This window comes from Brachycentrus maculatus, unplaced genomic scaffold, assembly GCF_059751285.1.
Source record: "Brachycentrus maculatus isolate JH-2025_06_01 unplaced genomic scaffold, ASM5975128v1 h1tg000113l, whole genome shotgun sequence".
Classification (NCBI taxonomy): domain Eukaryota; kingdom Metazoa; phylum Arthropoda; class Insecta; order Trichoptera; family Brachycentridae; genus Brachycentrus; species Brachycentrus maculatus.
The window spans coordinates 160,609-181,635 of record NW_028280866.1 but is presented as its reverse complement, the minus strand read 5'-3'; the positions used below and the strand labels follow the sequence as shown (position 1 = coordinate 181,635).

Sequence of the window (21,027 nt, the reverse complement as noted above, 5' to 3'; positions counted from 1 at the left end):
ATATAATATTCTATGGCTGTTGACCGCTTTACCCTATTATATAGTAAAAAATCTGTGGATTAAATTAATGTCTCCAAATTATATTTATTTGAGGATCGTTAGGTTCCTATGTTTGTAGTTTTAGGAACATCTGAGCGGTTAGGGTTTTGAAACGCGCTTTGAAATCAAATTAAAAAAGCAAATAAAAAAAGTACAAAATATATGGCAATACTGGGCTCGGTATGTAATGAAGGAAGACGAAAACCAATGAAGACTTTTCCGGAAATATGAGGACGCGATTAGAGTCAATCAAATCACTTTAAATGCGAAGTGTATTTTTATAATATAACACAAGGATTATTTATGGAAACCACACGAATTTGTTACATCAAACTATGTTCGCTGCGAGTGTGTAGTAGTTATTTTTTCTGTATGGCCGCGACCGGAAGCTGTCACCAATAACTTTAGTTCATTTTACGCTGGCTCCTATCTTGCCCAGCCCATTTCCAAGAAGATTTTATTTTAGTAAATCCATTGTGAATATCCAAAATGGTAAGTTTATCACTTTTGAATAAAGTTTTTTACAAGTTACCGAATTTTAGATTTACAGTTAATCGTAATGTTAAAAACTATTATTTTTTGACAGTTTATTTCGAAACCTAAATATTTGTTTTTAAATTGTGGGCATTCGAAAAATATACGAATGAAATCGGATATTTATGAATTTATCTTTTACAGACGGATGCTCAGATGGATTGCGCTCTTGACCTGATGAGGCGGTTGCCACCTCAACAAATAGAAAAGAATTTGAGCGATTTAATAGACCTAGTTCCGAGTTTATGCGAAGATCTCTTATCGTCAGTAGACCAGCCTCTGAAGATAGCCAAGGACAGGAGTAACGGAAAGGATTACTTGTTATGCGACTACAACAGGGACGGAGACTCGTACCGGTCTCCGTGGTCCAACACGTACGACCCGCCGCTGGAGGATGGCTCCATGCCCTCCGAGAAGTTGCGCAAGTTAGAAATTGATGCGAATCACGCCTTCGATCAGTACAGGGAAATGTATTTCGAAGGAGGCGTCTCTTCCGTGTACTTATGGGATCTGGACCATGGATTTGCAGGTTAGTTTGCGATAGATTAATCTTATCTGATGAGATCTAAAACCCTTGTTTTTTACTTTTCTCTGACAATGTCACGCTATTTCATGATCCACCACCCTAGCTCCAATTTGATTACTGTATAGTATTACATTTCAGCTTTGTTAAAGGGTAAAGTAATATTATTAGTGTTTAAGAGGATTCAATTTCTTTCAATAAACACCAACCAATTGGCAACAAAACGAACAAGATGGACGCTCCAGCAGATTCACCCGTGCACGGGAATACTTCTTTTTGTAATAATATTAATTTACATCATTTGAAAAAGGCTGTATTTTAATTTTTCTTATTATAACTATTAATTCCAATGCATTTTCATCACTGCTTAGACTTTGCACAGCTTTGATTTTTCATGCGCAATCATATCACAAATATAATAAATGTAAATGAGTGATAACTATTATTTTTTCAAAAATTTCCTTATTGATTTAGAGTATTTGAGTAAGTATGCATGTTGGTTTTGGAATATTAATTGTGATACCTTAATCAGTGCATATAAGTTACCACAGGCGTCAATTCCCCAGTTCCTTACTTGAAAAGCATCAACAGGGTTTGTATTCTTTGCGGTAATAGTAATGACACAGTAACAGAGGTTACAAGTTTGGTTTTGATTTTGTTGGTTGCCACAACTAAAACTTCGCCAATACCCACTGGCGAAATTACCCAATTTGCCATAAGGAATAGCGTGTTCTATTTTTGCGATATTTTTTTCCTTGGAAGTAATTCCAAATGGGCCTATACTCTTAATTTGACCTGAAACTTTTGGGAATAAGTCTATTATTATGTAGTAGATATATTTTAAAACTTTTTAAAATAAAAGTTAAACTTTGTTTTTAACCACTTTTATTTTTGGTACTTTTCTCCAGCTGGTTTCGACATGAATTTTTTTATCTTCAGGGATGGATATGTGCCATGAGTAAAGTAGAGAAAAGTACCAAATATTAAAGTGGTTGATTACAAAGTTTTTGTTTTATTATATAAAGTTTTTAAAAGTGTGCCACAAAGTATCTGCAATAAACATTAAAGAAAAAATAAATAATTGTGATTGTAGTTTGGTCTTCGTCCTACTCGATACTAAATGCTGGGTACTTGGGGCCATGGTTTTATTATTATCGCGCATTGCAGGAGTAATCCTGATAAAGAAGGCGGGCGACGGGTCCCAGAAGATCAAGGGCTGCTGGGACTCGATCCACGTGGTGGAGGTGCAGGAGAAGAGCTCGGGGCGCAGCGCCCACTACAAGCTCACCTCCACGGCCATGCTGTGGCTGCAGACCCACAAGGAGGGCTCCGGCACCATGAACCTGGGAGGCAGCCTCACCCGCCAGGTACGCTACCCTATACTAGAGGAGTCCAGGGCTGCCGGAAGAGCTTTATCAGGCCTGATAGTTCTAGATCTCTGGTGACCATCGCAAGCACATTGCTTCAGGGTGTTTTATTTTGTGTCAAAATATCCAGGGTCTCTTTTGCTGTCTTATTGTTGCCTTTTATCCACATTAATTGTTTTTATTATCTATATCCTTTCCTCCTTATTTTCCGGGAATAGGAGCAATATAAAATGTTGTAACTCAATGGATATGAATGATTTAATATGCTACTGTTAAATGCTGAACTTTTTTCAGTGTTATAAATGTTTTTTTTGGTATCGTTTTTATGCTTCAGTTTTCTTTTTTGTTTGTAATTCATGGGCTATTGCAATCAATCAAATGGTGTTTGCACAGAATAATAGCATATCAAGAGACTATGTATTATTAATTGAAGTTTTACTAGGTAAATACAACTATTTACCGTTAAACTTCAAAATTCAACGTTCCAAAGACACAACACTAAAATTTAGACTTGGCTTCACATACGGTGTTTGAAAATCATGTGGAATGCATCGCATGGAATGTGTCGCAATAGATTTTAAGAAATAGTGGTATATCCAATTGAAAATGGATGGATGTTACTACGAAGCGACTGCTGAATCAATAAATGAAGAGATTATGTACTCTATATTCTCCATTGCTAATTTTATTCCCTTATTGTCTAACCACAAGGACTTGGTTTTTTTTCCTGACATTATGGTTTCCGCCATGATATTTATTTATGCATGTTTATATAAATATCATCAAATCTGTTTTCAACATCTATTAATAATGATACATATTATAAATGTTCCAGAATGAACAAGACGCCCCTGTATCGGATGCCAGTCCACACATCGCCAACATCGGTCGTATGGTCGAGGATATGGAGAATAAAATTAGGAATACCCTCAACGAGATTTATTTCGGTAAGTTTTTCCCATGCATACTGTTCCTTTACTTCATATACCCGATTGCTTTAATAAAATGTATCAACAAGATCACCACGTTTCAAATTAGTTTTTACGGAATCATGACATCTTTAGTGCATTATTTTAAACACTTATCTTGAAAAATATTAATTTATTACAGTAACAGATATCTAAGTACAAACCATACAATACAAACCATTTACATAGATAGTAAATTACCCATTTAAACTTTGAAGAATATGATATATTTAATATAATGTGTTAGAATATATTTTTGAAATGTGTTTCTCAATCAGATAGAAGTGGTCAAGTTGATATGTGGGGCAAACGTGACGCAGATATAATTTATTGAATTGTGGTAGCCGCCAAGATCAATATTTTATTACATAAATGTATAATATTCTTTTTGTGTATTTTTCTTTAGGGTTATTTTCACAGATGTCAGTAGTATGAAGCATTTGCTAAGTTTTTAACAAAAATCATTACAATGACTAACAATCCTTTCAATGAAATTTATATTTGAATTTTGAGTACCACACTATCACAAACTGTGTGTTAAATGTGCATTGGGGACTATCAAATGTGTCACAGACTGCATGTTATAAATGTAAATGAAATATTAAATTTTGTATGCCAATAAATTTATATATATGCCAATAAACATACAGACACAGCTTACTCACATTTTTTATCTTATTTGGGCATGTATAATTTATTAGTGGCAGACCACATTTTGTTACCTATTCAAAGTCACCTTAGTGACACACAAATGACACATCTGATTGAAATTGTTTTAAATACATATCAGTAATAAAATTGACTTCTTTTTATGATATTGTGCCATGTGTCGACGGTATAATTTCCAAAAATAAATAACATTTAAAATCTAAAGAAATTGAAATTTTAATAAATTTCATCTATAATTTGTATATTTCTATATTTTTTAAATACTTAATATCAAATACCTTTAGTACAGTTTTATTTTATTATTATTTTTTGTATTTCAATCAATTTCACTTGTGTCTCATGCAGGGCTGATCAAGCATATGTTAATGAGTAAAACAAGCGTACTCCACTCACGTAACATATTTATCGCGACAGCATATTTATCGTAGTGGAGACAGTCCGGTGTTATACTCTTATAATAAAGCCTAATGAAAATTCAACAGATGTCACTTTAATATAGCTATTTATTAAGAATTATTTTGTGATCACAGTCTCTCACTACAGTGGCAAAAATTTTGGTAATTGTGATTAGTCTCCTGCAAATGGGGACGAGTTGGACTGAAGACTGTAAAATTTGCCTTTCGCGTAAGTTGTGTTAAGACGCTATTATTGCAGGGATTAGTTTTGTCTTTTGTCAGGAAGTCAATCACAATTGAAAAGGTGAAGAGAAAAACATGCGAATTAGAAATTATTTCAGGACACATTTTCCGTTATTCTTTTCAGTACATACTATCTGAAAAGTGTGAATCGATGTCTTTGCCTAATTGACTGCGCACTTTGTTCCAGGCAAAACGAAGGACATTGTTAATGGATTACGTTCCTCTGTGGCCCTCGGGGAGCAGCGGCGGCAGGCGGAGCTGCACCAGGACCTGGCGGCCGCGCTGCAGCGCCGACACGCCTCACGCCCCGCCGACTGAGGGCCCCTGAGCCCCCCCTCCCCTCCTCCCCCCGCCTCCCCTACATCCTACTCCTCGCACTCGCCCGACTCCCTCGCACTTTGATGTTTTGGAATCCATTCGGCCAATAACTATTTTTTTTAATTGCTCCTCGAAATAATATGATAAGACGCAGAAAGCAAACGGAGTGTAAGCATCCGTCACTTGAAGAATTTCATTTTGGAATGCCTTATTCAAACTAAAACAAATAACGATAATGGACGGTAAGATTTGTTAAAGATTTAAGAGGCTAAAATTGAAAAATGAAAAACCTGAATTTTTATAATTTATGTAAATTATTTACCTAAATAGTAGACAAATTTTGTAATCAGTTGTAATTACTCCCTTTTCGAAGCGTATAAATTGAAGGGTTGTACTTGATGCTAGAAATTTAGCACATATGTTATTCGAGATAACGCTCTTTTTGCTTTTCAGTTTATTTTTGTTTGAAGATTGAGTGATTGTGATTCAAATATTGAAAAAAGCTTAAGAAAACAATCTGTTGCTGTGTTTGATAAAATGTTGAGTGAAATTACTTATTGAATTGTTACTAAAAAGACTGGCATCACAGCGCCGAGGTGATCCCTTTCATTCATCCACAAAGCACACCCCATCCGACTTCCTCTCCAGTATTTTTAATACAACTGCCTAACATGTTTAGTTTAATGTAGCGTAACTTAATTTTATTAATCATTTTATAGTATTTTTATCTTAAATTTTCTATTTATAAATAATTTCTATTTAGGGATGATTTTTCGAGAATTACATTTTATCAAATTCGTCGTTAATTATTTGGCAAACATATTAGTGAAAATATTTAATTTACTAAAGCTAATAAATTATTCATCGAGTCATGCAAATTGATACTAAGTAAAAGTACTTTATTATAATTATAAATATATACATAATATATCTACCAATATAAGATTTATTTACAAAAAAAAACTAACAATCAAATAAACTGTTGCGCACGACTACTTATTGTAAATGCATCGGTATTTAATATACATATTATTATTAAATAACTAATTTAATTTGCTTTTTGAGATTCAACCTCAATTACTAAAATGAGACTTATCAATTTATAACCCGTGGTTATTTTTTTCCACCTTGTTATAATTCAAATTCTTCTATCGCATTTATAGATATTTTCCCAATCTTTGTATTGCGGAAATTAAATAATTACAGCCAAATAAATGTTTTAAGACTGACGCTCTCTTGTTGGCATTTCTCTGGAAACTGGAATCCGTAACTACGAGTAATTTTGTAATCATGCCTTATAAATGTATTATTTTCTTTTCTCTATTAATAAATATTTTTCTGTATTACTTATTCTGTAAAATTGTTGTTTATTGATTTTATATATTATGTTTCAAATGCAATCTAGCCAAAACAGTTTAATTCTCTTCTAAAGGTGTCTCAAAACCGGCAACGTCTTTTCTTTCAAATATTTTTCTCATGTAAAGGAACGCTGTCATTTCACAGCCATCAGCCTAGAATCGGTTTCAATTCACTGCTGAGATGGTGGGGATTTTGCAGAGGATACAAAAAAGATGTATATTTTACAATCATTATGCGCCATCTCGGCCCACTGTATGAATTTAATCAAGAAATCTGAGGCTGTTGGATTAATTCAGAATTTCAGGAGCGAATGCCATGTTAATTCTGCAAAACATTGCAACGTGTCACACTACGGCCAAAAGAATTAAGTTATTGCAGAAGTAGTTTCCTGGGCGTATTGAAGAATGAATTGACCACTAATCTAGTGCAATTTATCACTGTTAAACTTTTTTCTATAAGGGTTTTTTTGAAATAGAAAGTATGCAAATGACCCAAAAAACCATTTTGGACCTGAAGACAAAAATTTGTCAAAAGAGTATTTGAATATTTGCCAACAGTCTAGATCCAGTCTAGATCTAGTCTAGATCCAAGCAATAATTTTTTGAATATTGTGTTTCACATGCAACCTCCATATTCATCTTCTGTGTTAAAGTAAAAACACCCTCATATTTAAATTAAAATATGCATTTTATCAACAACAAAAAAATTAAAGTCGGTTTTGAGACATGTATGTAGCATAAATTACATAGATACATGTATAAACTAAAATGAACTACATATTTTGTTAGTACTTATAATTATAGTAATTGTTACAGCGCTAAATCATGTTTTATGAGAGTTGAATACATTTGCAGAATGATATAGGATTTAGTTTCTTATTTTTATGGGCGTTGTCAATGCATTTACATTTTGTATGTGACTCATTCATAACCATTATCTCTTTATCAATTTAACAAATTACATTTCACCCTAGTTATCAGCGATTATGTCATTTTTGATACCCGATTACAATGTTTAGATTATCATGTTATAATTTTTATGTTTGCTTTAAATGAAATGCATAATGCTATATTTTTTCAAATATTATTCAAATTCCCTTTGTGTTTGATAATGACAACGACCGTTAAAAAATATTGTACTAAATGCTCTTTGTTGTTTTTAATAGCATGTTATTTGAAATCTCGCTATGTCAAATAATAATGAAAAGGCAATTTTAACAATTTATTAATGTGAGTAAATGCCTCCTTGTCTTACTTTAAAATATGCACATGTCCGCAGATAGAGGAAAATAATATAGGGGAAACAAAAGTATTATTGTTGCAATTGTAAAAATGTACATACATTTGAGAAACATGACATTATGTACAGTGCGCTAGAGATCCCTTTTCAAGAAACTTGCCATTTGTGTAAATCGACTTTATTATCAAGTGCACTGCGGTAGAATCGGTTCATTTTATAATGCTTCAATATCCATTAAACACAGGAAAGGATAACAAAATATATCCTTATTATTCAATTCGAGACGTCCATAGAAGCTGCAACATTTGTTTACACGGAATGTACTAAACTAAATAGAATAAATATTATCGCATATACATATTAGAATTATTTTTAAGTCATCGGTTACTGTGCAAACGTGTTCACTGTAAAGAATAACACATTACAAAAACTGTCTACTTTTATTTCTCCCTTTTTATCTTATTTCTGTTTTGTTATACATATCTGCTGTTGATTACTAAACTTGGTCTGTTTTAAATCCTGTTTGTAAGTAACTGCCACACCTACAATTACAAGGTCCGTCCGCCGAGATGTTGACATGGTTTTTTTGAGTTGCACTTATTGAGATACGCAAAATTATAATTTTCACACAAGATGTAGATCTGTTGCACAACAGTAGCTTGTCATGTGTACGGACGGAGTCACTCCTAAGACAAGAGATATAAAATTCTTTACTTAGATGGAGGAAGCAAGTTTCTGGCCCAATAAAACAGGTAAGTGTCGACAATGGTTGTGAAAACTCGCATTTTGTGTCAATTGGTAAGTAAAAACCCTATTCAATCGAAATAAAGCAAATTCATTCAATGAATGATGAAGTTAAAATCTTGTCCTCGGTAAATATACAAACCTCTAACTGCGCTATTTACATATTTTATTGAATGTTTCAAATAAACATCTTTATATTTATTTGATCCACATACTGTAGACAATAGGGAATAGAATAACATGGTGGGTCAATGACACATCTACAAATCTGTTTATTTTTATCAAGTGGTAGTACTTAACAGTTTTTAAGAAAATAATTATTTGCATGTGTCATTTAGTGTCAGGTAGTTTCAGTTTATAGAACAATACTTTTCTTCGTGAATATGATAAATATGCGTGTGTCTTTGACAAACCAATTTGCAAGAACTTTGCAGTATTAAAATCTATCATGAAAATAAACCAAGAATATTAGTCGTCCCCCTTTGTACTTACTCCCTTGGTACAGTAGTATACTTAACTAGTTCACAATGTATTGATTTCCTCCTCAGGTTTGACAATATAAATATTAATATTTTATAATTTCATAAACAAAAACATCACTATCAAGATTACACTGGACCAGCGCCTTGAAATGTAAAGTCAATTACCTCAACTAACGTAATTTGCTATCAGAGCGATACTGCATTCGTTCAATGCGGAGGATTCTGAATTTATTATGGGTATGAAATGGTGGGTTAGTCTGTAAAACCGGGTTTTCTTTGACAGAGCTCTTAAATTTATAATTATGAGATTCAAACACATTCTTCTTTAAACCCTTATTTGCACCCCGATGGTGCATAAGGCACTGCATCATATAAACGCAGTTTTATCTTGAACGTTAACACATGAAGGAAAGTGATCAGCCCTCCACTTCAGGTACCAATCCGGGGTAATATTGAATAAACATTGGAGCCCTCCACTTCAGGAACCAATCCGGGATAATATTGAATAAACATTGGAGTGAAAAATCACTAGTATTTATTTAACACCCCCCTGGGAATCGAACCCGGGACCTTCAGAATGGTAGCCGAGCGTACTGACGTTACACTACGGAGGTGGACTAGAACATGTTTATTTTATGGGATTCTTAGACATGATTTTTTTTTAAATCACTCATCCCAGGCTGAGTAAATAATTCACAAAATTAAAGTATCTTCACGTGTTTTGAGAAGCATTTATTCAAAGTCAATCGCGGTGACATATGTAGTGACGCATGCCTATTTACATCAAGCCAACATCAGCTGGGCTTAAAATGTCTAAAATATTGGCCTCGTATACACGCTACGTTAATGAATCAATGCTAGTTACCAAATATGTACAAAATAAAACATTTACACATCAGGGAGGGTATTTCTAGCACCATCAGAGTAGTCATACACACTCGGGTGTTCATTCTAATGGCATTAAGAATACTGGCCATAACCACACAACTCGTCAGTACTTTGTCGCATAGAAAGGTCAGCAACATGGACCTATAATTTACAGTTATGGCTCACCAGATGAGTGCCTGCTCTTGAAAACTGTTGAAAATCATGTTGAGCTACATTTTCTCCATTTCAATATTGTGATATGTATTGGTAGACGTTGGTTTAGTTAATCCATACTCGGCAGTATGCACTACTACACAAAAAGTTGCACCCAGAGCAAGGTCTTGTTCATTCCTCCTTGGATATCCTCTTCGGCTGTAATCATCACCCAGGACTTGTCTCCTTTACACACCGGTAGTAGTAAAACTTCGGGATGGAGTTGTGTTCACTTTTAAAGGGTAGAATAACTCAAATATGACTAAGCAATCGCCGAGCATCTCGCGTGAGCACTTTAAGGCGATTTGTGCATCCCAAGATGTGCCTCTGCAAGGCCTCACTTTTTTCAGAGAAATCAGGTAGAAAGAAAGGTAAAGCGCGGAAGTAAGATTACTAAGCTAGATGAAAGTTATCGTGCCGGCCACGCATGTTGGTGCATTTATCGGTCTTCGTTAAATAGAGGGAAGTCCTTTGGCCCCAGGCACTGAATGTTAGTAACGGCGAGGCGTTGTAATGAAAGTCCATTAATATTTTATAAACCATTTATTAAAAAATTATAAATTAGCAGCTTTAGGCGCAGGTGCCGCAAAACATTGCTTCGAAATGCAAAAAATTAGTTTTATACACAAAGATCACCTCCAGGGCTAATGGACTTACCCCTAAACTGGCCCTACTCTATTATCAAAATGAGTTGATTATTTTTTTCAATCTAGCATTGGTTTTGTTAAAATACCAATTTGGCTTCGCTGTAAAACTGCGCTATCATCTAGGATTGTCCACCTAATGAAATCTCACTGGTATAGAAAAATACAATATTTACTAAAGCTGCGACATGATTCGGAGATTGGTGCTATGACATACTAACTAATAAAATGACTGGAGACACAATAGAGCAGTTCACAGAACTCTCTCTCATTGTGGACATCTTCATTGCATTAATTCATATGCATTTTACCTTTAAAACAATCTTTATAATGTTAGCGTATGTATATATTTACCAAAGTAGCGAAGATATCCATTTGTACGAATAAAAAAAACTGACAACTAAATACTCGGTATATTAGAAGTCAATAAATAATCTATTATTAACATACGCCTAATAATAATTTTAAAAGTAAATCTTACTGAACTCCCGTACTCTTAGTTCCCGAGACTTCCATTTTCACAGAATCGTATCGCCAGGCTGAACAATATAGGATTAATAATATTACTAAGCTTATAAGAAGACACTCAACATTACACACGTATTTATAATACACCACAGATTGGTAGGATATTATGGAAATTTGCAAACTGTCTACAGAATATCAGGGCAACTACCCACCCCCTCGGGGTAATAATTTCCAAGTGATTCTTTCCCGGAGTACGACCAATTCTTACCGGTGAGCGGGATGCGGTCTTCCTGCAGCAAACTAGGATGGCAGAGGAAATACCGCCGCAGGAAATAAATGTTCAGATGTTTTTCCACAAAGGATTTTATTGGTAAAAATAATTGCAGAAAATGATAATAATCATCATCCAACATTTGTCCTTAGTAATAAAGTAGCTCCTTCAAGTATAGCGGGACACGCACTACATCCATCCATCTTCTCTCTCGTTAACAATAACTGTCTACAAGATAAGTAGTCGGGGAGGTGTCGCACGACACGCTCCGCGATGCGCAGCTTGAGATCACCGGGGGTCGGGAACGGATAAGCCAAAGGGGGTAAGCGCAGTTTCCTCTTTATTATACTCGTCTCGGCGTAAAATGGTTCAGATTGCCAGAAAAATTAACGCTCCATATTATTTAAATTTTATTTAATTTCATTAATAAACTTTTCAACTTGTCATTGTAAATATCAAATCCCGATAATATAACAAACACACGCGGGCACGAGCACCCGCCATATCCGCGTACCGACTATATTACGCATTCCAGCCCGGAGACCGCAACGCGCTAGGAAGTAATACATACAGACTGTTAATGGAATAGACATAGAAACTGATCTTCTCTAGCGAGTATTATTATGTACAAGGCCGAGGCGGAGGTCTCGGTCACGCGGAGGTGCGGCGGAGTGGGACCTTCTCGGTCCACAGTCGTATAAATAGGATAACAAGAGGCGTACGGCCGGGAGGGGCGAGGCACACTGACCGCTTCACTTCCGCACACAAAACTTCCATCTTCTTTTGTCATTATTATATATATTTATAAAAGACCAGTCCATGTATTATGTTAAATGTATCATTACAGTAATGAGAGGTGTTGTAAGGGCAGAAGGAAACAGCCGCAGCCTATTTGTCGAGGGCCGTGTTGGCCTTGATGGCGATCACACACTCCTCCCCGCAGGACTTGAGCACGGTGCACTGCAACAGAGAGGGGCGGGGCATTAGAGGGGCATCGGGCGGGAGTCGGAGCGGTCATACACCACACGGCACGGCACTCACCAGCAGCTCCTTGCCGCCCTCGAAGTCGGAGCGCAGCTGCGTGCCGAGGTCGCCGTCCGGCACCTTCAGGTCCTCGCGCAGGTCCCCGTTGTCGGCCATCAGGGTGAGGTAGCCGTCGTCGATGTCTGTGAGCTGGTAGTCCTCGCGCTTCACGTGCGGGACGTCCATATTGTGAGTGGAAGGACAAATATCTTCATATCTGCAACGCGACAATCCGTTATTCCTCCGTCCCGAGACTACGGGGATTAAATCCACTAGAAAATCATTTACCCACATCGTCTATCAGAGATAAGACATTTTGACAGTTTATAAATCCATCGAGTAAAATATTATCCGGGTAATCTCATCGGAAAAGTTAAAAATAGAAAGCACTAAGAATGATTACCTTAATATCATTAGTTGGCTATAAGGCAAACATGCGGTGGCACAACAGATAACAAAATCATATTTACAACTTTATTTTTGAACTGGAACGAAAAGCTTGTGGTTTATGTTTACCTATTTGATAAAATTACTTTTAAATAAATATTTCGTAAAATATAAATAAGAATAATTTTCAAATGCGAACTCTTTATCCTAATCAACTCATAAAACTATCGACTGTATATTTATATTATTATGTTGAAATAACACAAAGTCGACTAGAAGTCGTGACTTGTGCATTATCAATTTAAGTACTTTTTTATAGTTATATTAATTGTCTTTGCAACATATTGTTGTAAAAACAAAGTGCACTATTATACTTATGAAATAACTTTTAAATAAAATAAAAAAACTAGAAAGAAGCATTAAGAAGTTAATCACTTTTAGGAAGCAATATTAAAAATGAAGAATATATGATAGCGGATCAACTGTATAGTAGGTATCTACTAACTACACAAGACTAACTCTTTTTTCTTTGAATCATACCCGCGCCCAGAGGCGTGCAGAGTTTTTAATAAGGGTAGGCAGCAGAGTCGGGTAAGGATAAGGCATAGTAGGCACTGGTCGTGTTTCTATATGGAATGCGAGTAATCCTGGGTAGGCACTTTTCTGCCTATTTATAATGCACGCCTCCTCCCGCACCCTTATGACGTACAGGGCGCAGCGTCGGATAAATATGGTATTAACCATTCATTTTATAAGAGAAAATGATCAGTCGTGTGGTCCAGATGCTTAGATTTAGGAAAGAAATATATCTGACGGAATACCGTTGATAAAAGAGTAAGTTTAGGGAGCAATATGGAAAGTAAAAAGTGATGAAATAAAGAGAATAATTAAAGATAACAAAAATTAGGCGATGTTAAATGAGAAATTATGCCTCGATTTAGTAGTATTCAACCATCTGAGTGGAGTTTTAGTTAATCTCTAAGAAACTAATATAACAATTGATCATATCACGAATTGGAACTTGGATGAGATGAAATAGGTAATAAGTAGATATATAATAAGCAAATAGAGTTGAACAAAGTACGAAGATTATCATTCACCTTGTTCGGAGTAAGGATGGCGGAGGTGACTTACTTTTTGCCATTGAATATGTCGATGCCCACCATGTGGACCTTGGCGTGGCCGTGCTTGCCGGTCTTGGAGGTGGACATCTCCACGATCTTGCAGGGTCGGCCCTTGAGCATGACGAAGCCGTTCTTGCGCAAGGCGCTGCACTGCATGGGGAAGGTGGCCGAGGCGCCGGAATCTCCGGTCTCGAAGTGGGTGTCCTCCATGTCGGACATTGTGCTACTTTGCTTTCCTAACTGGCTTACTGGGGACTACCGCGATCGCACGAACTCGTGTGCGACGGCTGCGAAAAACAAAACCAAACTAGATTAGTAAACATCCGCGCAATCTGCACATTTACAGCAAATATTCCACGTACTTATTTACATAAACAAACATTTTCTATCCGGCGAAGAAAAATCGCCTAATCGGGATAACAATGAGGTTATTTCGAAGCGCAAATATGTCGTATCGAAACGGAAAAAAAAGTACGCGTCAAAAAAACCTCCGTAACATAGATTTACTTCGATCCGCGAAGTTAATGTCTTTGTCTAAGAAGGGCGGTTCTCGCAAATATCTGCGAAACTTCGTAAAAACCGGGATCTAAAAGAAATATTGACCTCTAGTGGCACCATGATGTAGACATGTGGCTCTATATGTGTTGATAGTATACACTCAGAAAAGCGTATTGCCTCTAATTACACCGAGTAAATAAACTATAGACAGTCGCCGAGTCGCGATTTCTCGCCAAAATCGAAATTCCTGCCGCAATATTGTTCGCTAAAATAAACTGAAAGCCGACAAAAAGACGTGGTTTGTCAAGTCAAACCAGCCGGTTAAAACGGGCCACAAAAACATTTCACTGCGGGGCATTATCACTGCGAGACTTTCGATATTGGAGCGATGTACGCACGGTACCGGAAAATACTTACAAATATCGATTAACACAGGTAACAACACACAAATTCACGGCAAAATGGAAAAATTCATCTATACTCACATGTGACTGGATGGGTTCTTCAACCGAAAGACCCTGTTGCGCCTGCGTAGCAGATTCACGACTCACTTCCTGCGACGGGGACGACTGAGACGGCTGCAGCGCAACTATTCTCCGCGGGACTTTCAAACAACGAAATTTGTTCAATCTAAAAATCAGCGCTATTGTATTTATCGAGAATTATTTTATGGAATTTATAAAAATACATTATCAAATATTGTATTTATAAGTATTGAATTCGTCCTCTCCGAAGAAATATATTATTAAATGATTTCAAAAAAGTATAAATGAAGAGACCTGTTTTATTTACTGCAACGGAGAATTTTTCCTTACATGGCGTGTCGTAAGATGTCGGTAGTTTCCTAAATTTACAAATCATTACACGTCACCTTTGACGTTTTGTGCATTTTTGGCGGGATATTTTTCGACGATTTTTTTGGTTGAGCATCATCGATATTGATAAATAACGGTATCCAAAATTTAGGTATTTTTGCACCACCTATCGCAAACATCAAAATTCTTTCTTTGTGGATTATTTCAAATCAATTTTATTTCAATAAAAAAAGTTTATTTATTTATTTAGGAATTGCAAAAGGGTGGTCCGTCAACACCACGACCCACAGGCCCCGGCGAGATTCGAACTCGCGATCTCCTGTTTACTAGACAGGCGCTTTAACCAACTAAGCCACGGCGCCGATTTCCCGCGCTGGAAAACATTTGCAACATGAAAATGCGGAAGATTCTGGACCTTATTGTGATGACTAATGTTAGTGACCATTCAACAGATTGACCATGTCATACGTGGTATGGAAAAAACTTATTACCTATTTATTAGGCATTACTCCTCCGGTAGTACATCGACCACTGAGCGACCACCTGTTGAACCAAAAAAAATGCAAATGTTACTACGTTACCCGGCTGTTGCATGCCAAGTTGTCTTTCCTCGTCTGTATTAGTTAGCCCTTATCCTTGAGGTACTTATACATATCAGCAGTGTCCAAGTGACTCAGAATATTAGTATGCAACTTCGAATGCCTTCTCCATAGCCGCCATTCCCCTATTTCCCTCTCTCATTTCCTTTCCCATGTAGCAATAATGTTCTTTACCTTTAGCTCCTTCACGTACGTCATCCGAATCTCTTCAAATTTATTCCACTTCTCTCTCAAATCTGCATTATGTGCTGCCCTATGCATCTTTTGGGTTTGAAGATGGGTAAAAGAAAAGTAATAATTAGTTAGGCTTTAACATTGAACGACTCTGCTTCGTTAGGCGCACTGCAAATTACAAATGTTGTGAATATTGTAGGCGGTGGGTGATTTAGAGTTTTTTTGTCGTAATATTTTTTTGGTAATTATGTTTGCATTTGAATTCTCTTGACAACTGTTTTATTCTTTATTCATATGCCTATTCAGATAAAACGCCAGCATAATATATGCCCCGAAGGATATAGCCATCCCTTGTGGGGATCGAACCCACGACCTTTGGATTAGAAGTCCAACGCGCTATCCTCTGCGCCAAAGGGACTCAGCAGGCGCCGTCTTCAAATTGAGACCGGCTTACTTAGGTAATTTATTGAATTTAGCCGCAATGTTTACATGACCCTTCGTTAGGTGATAACATTACGGTATGATAGGAAGAGGCACAAATTGGTATCAGCCGATAAAAAACAACTGTCTCGACTTCTTATTTTATTAAATGACCATCAAACGTTATATTTAAATTTCATCGCAGTATTGAATTTTTAACGCGGACGCATTCATATACACGATGTAATGGTGAGTCACATCAAATAACGTATTTATTTGGTAAAATAACAATTCAGTAAAATTAGCGAGGACGCACACCTTTTCGCATCACTATTTTTTTTGTATTCGGCTGTATATTATACGACAGGTGGCGCTCTTGTATAGCTTTACAATTTAAAGTTGGCACGAAAATACTAAACCATTTTTTCAATAATAAGTCAAACTTATTTAACATTAAATAAATCAGTAAACAAATGTTATTAATCGAAGTAAGAATCGGGCAGGTCTTTGCCTTCTGTGCGACTTCGAGCGAAGATTTTAAGGACACCGAAGAATCAAAAAAATGGACGACAAAAGAGTTAATACTTTTAAAAAAATCTACGGCTATTAGGAAATTTTCAGAACTTTTAATGATGGAAAAAAATATGTCGAATTTTGAGAATTTTGTCAGAATTTTTATAACTCTTATGACATGACTTGCATGACACAGGAAGATCGGGCGCCTCATCTAATATGGCCCTTAAAACCCCTGAAAACCTGAAAATAAAGCAGAGGGTCGCCCTCCCCTTTGTTAAGAGATTGGAAGGTTGTTAAGGTTAATGAATATCTGAAAATATAGTAGCGCTAATTCTCCCACTCCGTAGACGGGAATTTTATTGCTTTCGGCAGTCTCGAAAGTCCCTTCGGAAAAATACATTAAACGTAACTACGACTTTTGTATTTCACATTTTTCTTACGTAAGTATATTATACCATACACATACAGCGCGCCTCTGGCTTTACAAATCTGGAAGGGTTCAAATTTATATTAATACATTTTAGTATAGTAATTCAAAGTACGGCGGGGTAGAAATGTACAAAATTGATTAGGTATAGTTTTCGCACGTTTCATATTTCATTAGAAATGTCTTTACTCAATTCAATTTGACTTAAATATTGCTGAATTTACAAAAATGCTGGAGCGAATCTTTTTGTACCCTAAATATAAAAATAAAACACTTATTTAAAACCACTTTTTTGAGCGTCTATGTAAATACGACTACAACATTTTGAGTGCGTCCAAATACTTGTTCACAAAATCTGGATTATCTCCAATTACAGGAGTTATTTTCATATTATTTTTTGACATCTCATCAAAGATGAAGAAGAATATGGAAGTCTGGGCATTTACGGGGCTGACGACCGAAAAAAGCTTCTTTACATCTCACCATCTCAATTGATGTCTCTAGTGAAGTTCTAGTGATTCAAGAACAAGGTTTCTAAGTTGGATTATATATAGAACTTCCAAGAATTTAAGTGGTGTGGTTGTCAATAATGGGTAGAATTGGTGAATGTTACACGTGTGTAAAGTGATCACTTAAACCAGCCTATGACGGTCGTCAGCCCCGTAAATGACCAGACTTCCATATTCTTCTTCATCTTTGATGAGATGTCAAATAGTAATATAAATACGACTAGTTTGGAGAACTATTTGAGAGAGTGTCATCATCAACACCGGGTTTTCACCGGAAAATATATGTTTTTTTTTATATTTACGGACACAAGCTTACACAAGTATAAATATACAACCCCGAGTGCCTTAGCCATTGTTTATATTTTTCTTTACCCACCTACCCCTAAAGTACTGTCACTTTGTTAAAAGTTTGTAAATTAATACATACATATATATTATTATTTTTTGACATCTCATCAAAGATGAAGAAGAATATGGAAGTCTGGGCATTTACGGGGCTGACGACCGTCATCGGCTGGTTTAAGTGATCACTGATCAGTGATACACACGTGTAACATTCACCAATTCTACCCATTATTGACAACCACACTACTCAAATTTTTGGAAGTTCTTTATATATGAACCAATTTAGAAACCTTGTTCTTGAATCACTAGAACTTCACTAGAGACATCTATTGGTGAGATGTAAAGAAGCTTTTTCCATATTCTTCTTCATCTTTGATGAGATGTCAAAAAATAATATGAAAATAACTCCTGTAATTGGAGATAATCCAGATTTTTGAACAAGTATTTGGACACACTCAAAATGTTGTACATATGTATTATATTTTCCCCTTCATTGTAAACAAGTAGGTACCTCGGCGCCTGTGCCAGTGAACTTATGTAGGTCCGGTACTGGCTGTACCGACGGCTATGCCAAATGAATCTATAGTTGACTTGATGAGGACGAGGGAATCATTATTTCGAAATTGGTAGTCGTGAATCGTGAAGTAGGATTTTTAGGTGGTATTACACAAATGATAATGAGACTGTTATATTATCATACCACAATAATGCTTTTGAAATACAAAATATGGTCTGTATGTTCCCCCAAGGGTCAATTTCGGCTTAAAGGGAGTCTATGCCAGCGAGATAGGAAATGGAGGTGTACGGGATGTAACTGAGGGTCCGGGCTTAGGATCTGGGATCCCATTCAGGGAGATAATAATCACTAACTAACTAACTAATGATCACACTGGTTCCTCTCAAGGTTGGGCAGAGAGAATAGAACGCCATACCACTCTGTCTTTTCAAACATTATTCGCCTCTTCCACATTCATGCATCTCCTCATACGTGCCCGCCGATTATTCCGACTTGTGACCTGACCGCTTAGTGCTTTATTTTTAAATTTAATTTTACTTCATTTAAGGGACAAGTCGGCTGAAAGATCTTTCTCTTTTAAGATTTATAAAAAGTTCGAAACGATGAATCGATTTTATCACGAATTATTATAGGTACTGTAAAAATATTGGAAATTTGTAATTGTACTGTTGCTAGATTTTCGCCCTTGTGGCTTTCTAAAGGAATAAAAGTTTTTAAAAAAAAACTTTGCACTTGTTGTCCATGAGCTACTGACACATATGTAATAATCCCTGTCAATTAGTAAACATGTGAAATATTTGATGTGGAATCTACCGAGAAGCTGAAATTTTGCAGCCTAAATAATTTACGGCGCAAGCTACAGCTTATATAGCTTGCACGTAAATCCAGCCTGCCTCGCGTACGCCGTGAAGAATGAATACCTCCAGTTTACGAGTGTGACATGATACGACACACGATAGCTGATAGGCAGCACGAGTATGTGTGGGCTGTGGGCTGTGTACGATGCAAGAAGGTAGCTACCCGTCGCCCGTCGCCCGTCGCGAGGGTGCAGCGGTTCATTAGGTATGCAGGCCGCGCCGAAGGGGATCCTTTGATGTCAGATTGATTCCTAAAGGGTCCTTGTCCTTAAATGTGATCTGCAGGAAACCAGATCACTCCACACTCCTTACTCTTTATCTCTCGCCCTTAACCCCTCTCCGTTCACTCAAATATTGTCATAAAAATCTCATCACTTATTCAACGACATATCAATTTGTCCTTTCTTTGACAATATTACCATTCTGTTACTACCTATCTCAATACATCATATTACGAACATTGATTCTATATTTTGCATGGTGAATTTCAAACAATACGAGGAAAAACGGAAAAGAATCTACTTAAAAGAAATTTCAAGGGATTCGTTATTAACGATCAAGTTAACAATGCGTCCGTTCGACGCCGTGCCCTATATGCTCCATCTGAAAAGTGAATCCATGAAAAACGGAGCATTTGGTTCTAATAATTCATCATTATTACATTTGGTTTCTTTTGCAATAATGACATTTTAATTCAAACTTTAAAAATGAAGTAAACATGTAAATAAAAATAACTTTCTCTAATATGGGTGTAATGGATATCAACGTGTCACGTAAAGAGAACCAAGAAATATCCATATATTTTTTGATCATACACATAATTGAAAATTGCAATTTATAATAATATGCCCTCATTGAGTTTTCCCGTGCCGAGGGCAATGTATTATATAATGGGAGATATTATATATGCAGTTACTCAAGTTGTTATGTAGTAATTATAAAAGTCCGCCTCCGTAGTGTAATGGTCAGCATGCTCGCCTACCGTTCTGGAGGTCCCGGGTTCGATTCCCAGGGGGGTTTAATAAATATAAGTGATTTTTTCACTCTAATATTTATTCAATATTACACTGGACTGGTACCTGAAGTGGAGGGCTGATCACCTTTATGTGTAATCGATCGAGATAACACTGCGTTTATATGAAGCAGTGCCCTATGCACTATTGGGGTGCGGTAAGGGATTATTAAAAATTATAAAAGTACATAATATGTAAGGAAAGTTTACGCAACAAATATTATATTTGATCATTTTGTTCAAACTTACTACTAGGTGTCGATAAGAAAAAGCTCTTCAGTGTGTTCTCTTTAGTATGTATATATTGTATGTGTGTCGACCAAATTAGTATTATATTTAGTAAAATTGTGGAGGCGGAAAAACTGATTTACGAAATACAAAATATCTGACAAAAATCACGTACGTTCGTTTAATGTTGTTCAATGATACAACAAGAAAGTTCGTATATTTAGGAATTAGAT

General features: G+C 36.2%; 2 protein-coding genes and 2 non-coding genes across 6 annotated transcripts; 1 reads left to right on the top strand and 3 right to left on the bottom strand.

Annotated features, from left to right (window-relative positions):
• Positions 1–225: 225 nt before the first annotated feature.
• LOC148310000 (F-actin-capping protein subunit beta-like) lies at positions 226–5,345 on the top strand. Its single transcript, XM_088259180.1, has 5 exons — positions 226–531; positions 718–1,102; positions 2,264–2,463; positions 3,299–3,410; positions 4,926–5,345. Exons 1-5 carry the CDS (start codon positions 529–531, stop codon positions 5,054–5,056), a joined length of 831 nt encoding a protein of 276 aa, XP_088115306.1. The 5' UTR covers positions 226–528; the 3' UTR covers positions 5,057–5,345.
• Positions 5,346–11,419: 6,074 nt separating this feature from the next.
• LOC148309999 (eukaryotic translation initiation factor 5A) lies at positions 11,420–14,894 on the bottom strand. Of its 3 annotated transcripts, none has more exons than XM_088259182.1 (4): positions 14,793–14,894; positions 13,888–14,164; positions 12,385–12,583; positions 11,420–12,303 (listed from the first exon to the last, which is right to left on the bottom strand). In XM_088259182.1, exons 2-4 carry the CDS (start codon positions 14,094–14,096, stop codon positions 12,232–12,234), a joined length of 480 nt encoding a protein of 159 aa, XP_088115308.1. In that variant the 5' UTR covers positions 14,097–14,164; positions 14,793–14,894; the 3' UTR covers positions 11,420–12,231. The 3 variants fall into 3 exon arrangements, with proteins under 3 accessions (XP_088115308.1, XP_088115307.1, XP_088115310.1); XM_088259181.1 differs by having other exon boundaries at positions 14,861–14,894; XM_088259184.1 differs by lacking the exon at positions 14,793–14,894 and adding an exon at positions 14,481–14,757.
• A 584-nt stretch (positions 14,895–15,478) lies between these two features.
• Positions 15,479–15,552, bottom strand: TRNAT-AGU (transfer RNA threonine (anticodon AGU)). The gene has a single exon. It is a non-coding gene; the product is annotated as a tRNA-Thr (tRNA).
• A 756-nt stretch (positions 15,553–16,308) lies between these two features.
• On the bottom strand, positions 16,309–16,381 carry TRNAR-UCU (transfer RNA arginine (anticodon UCU)). Its single transcript has one exon. It is a non-coding gene; the product is annotated as a tRNA-Arg (tRNA).
• Positions 16,382–21,027: the final 4,646 nt, after the last annotated feature.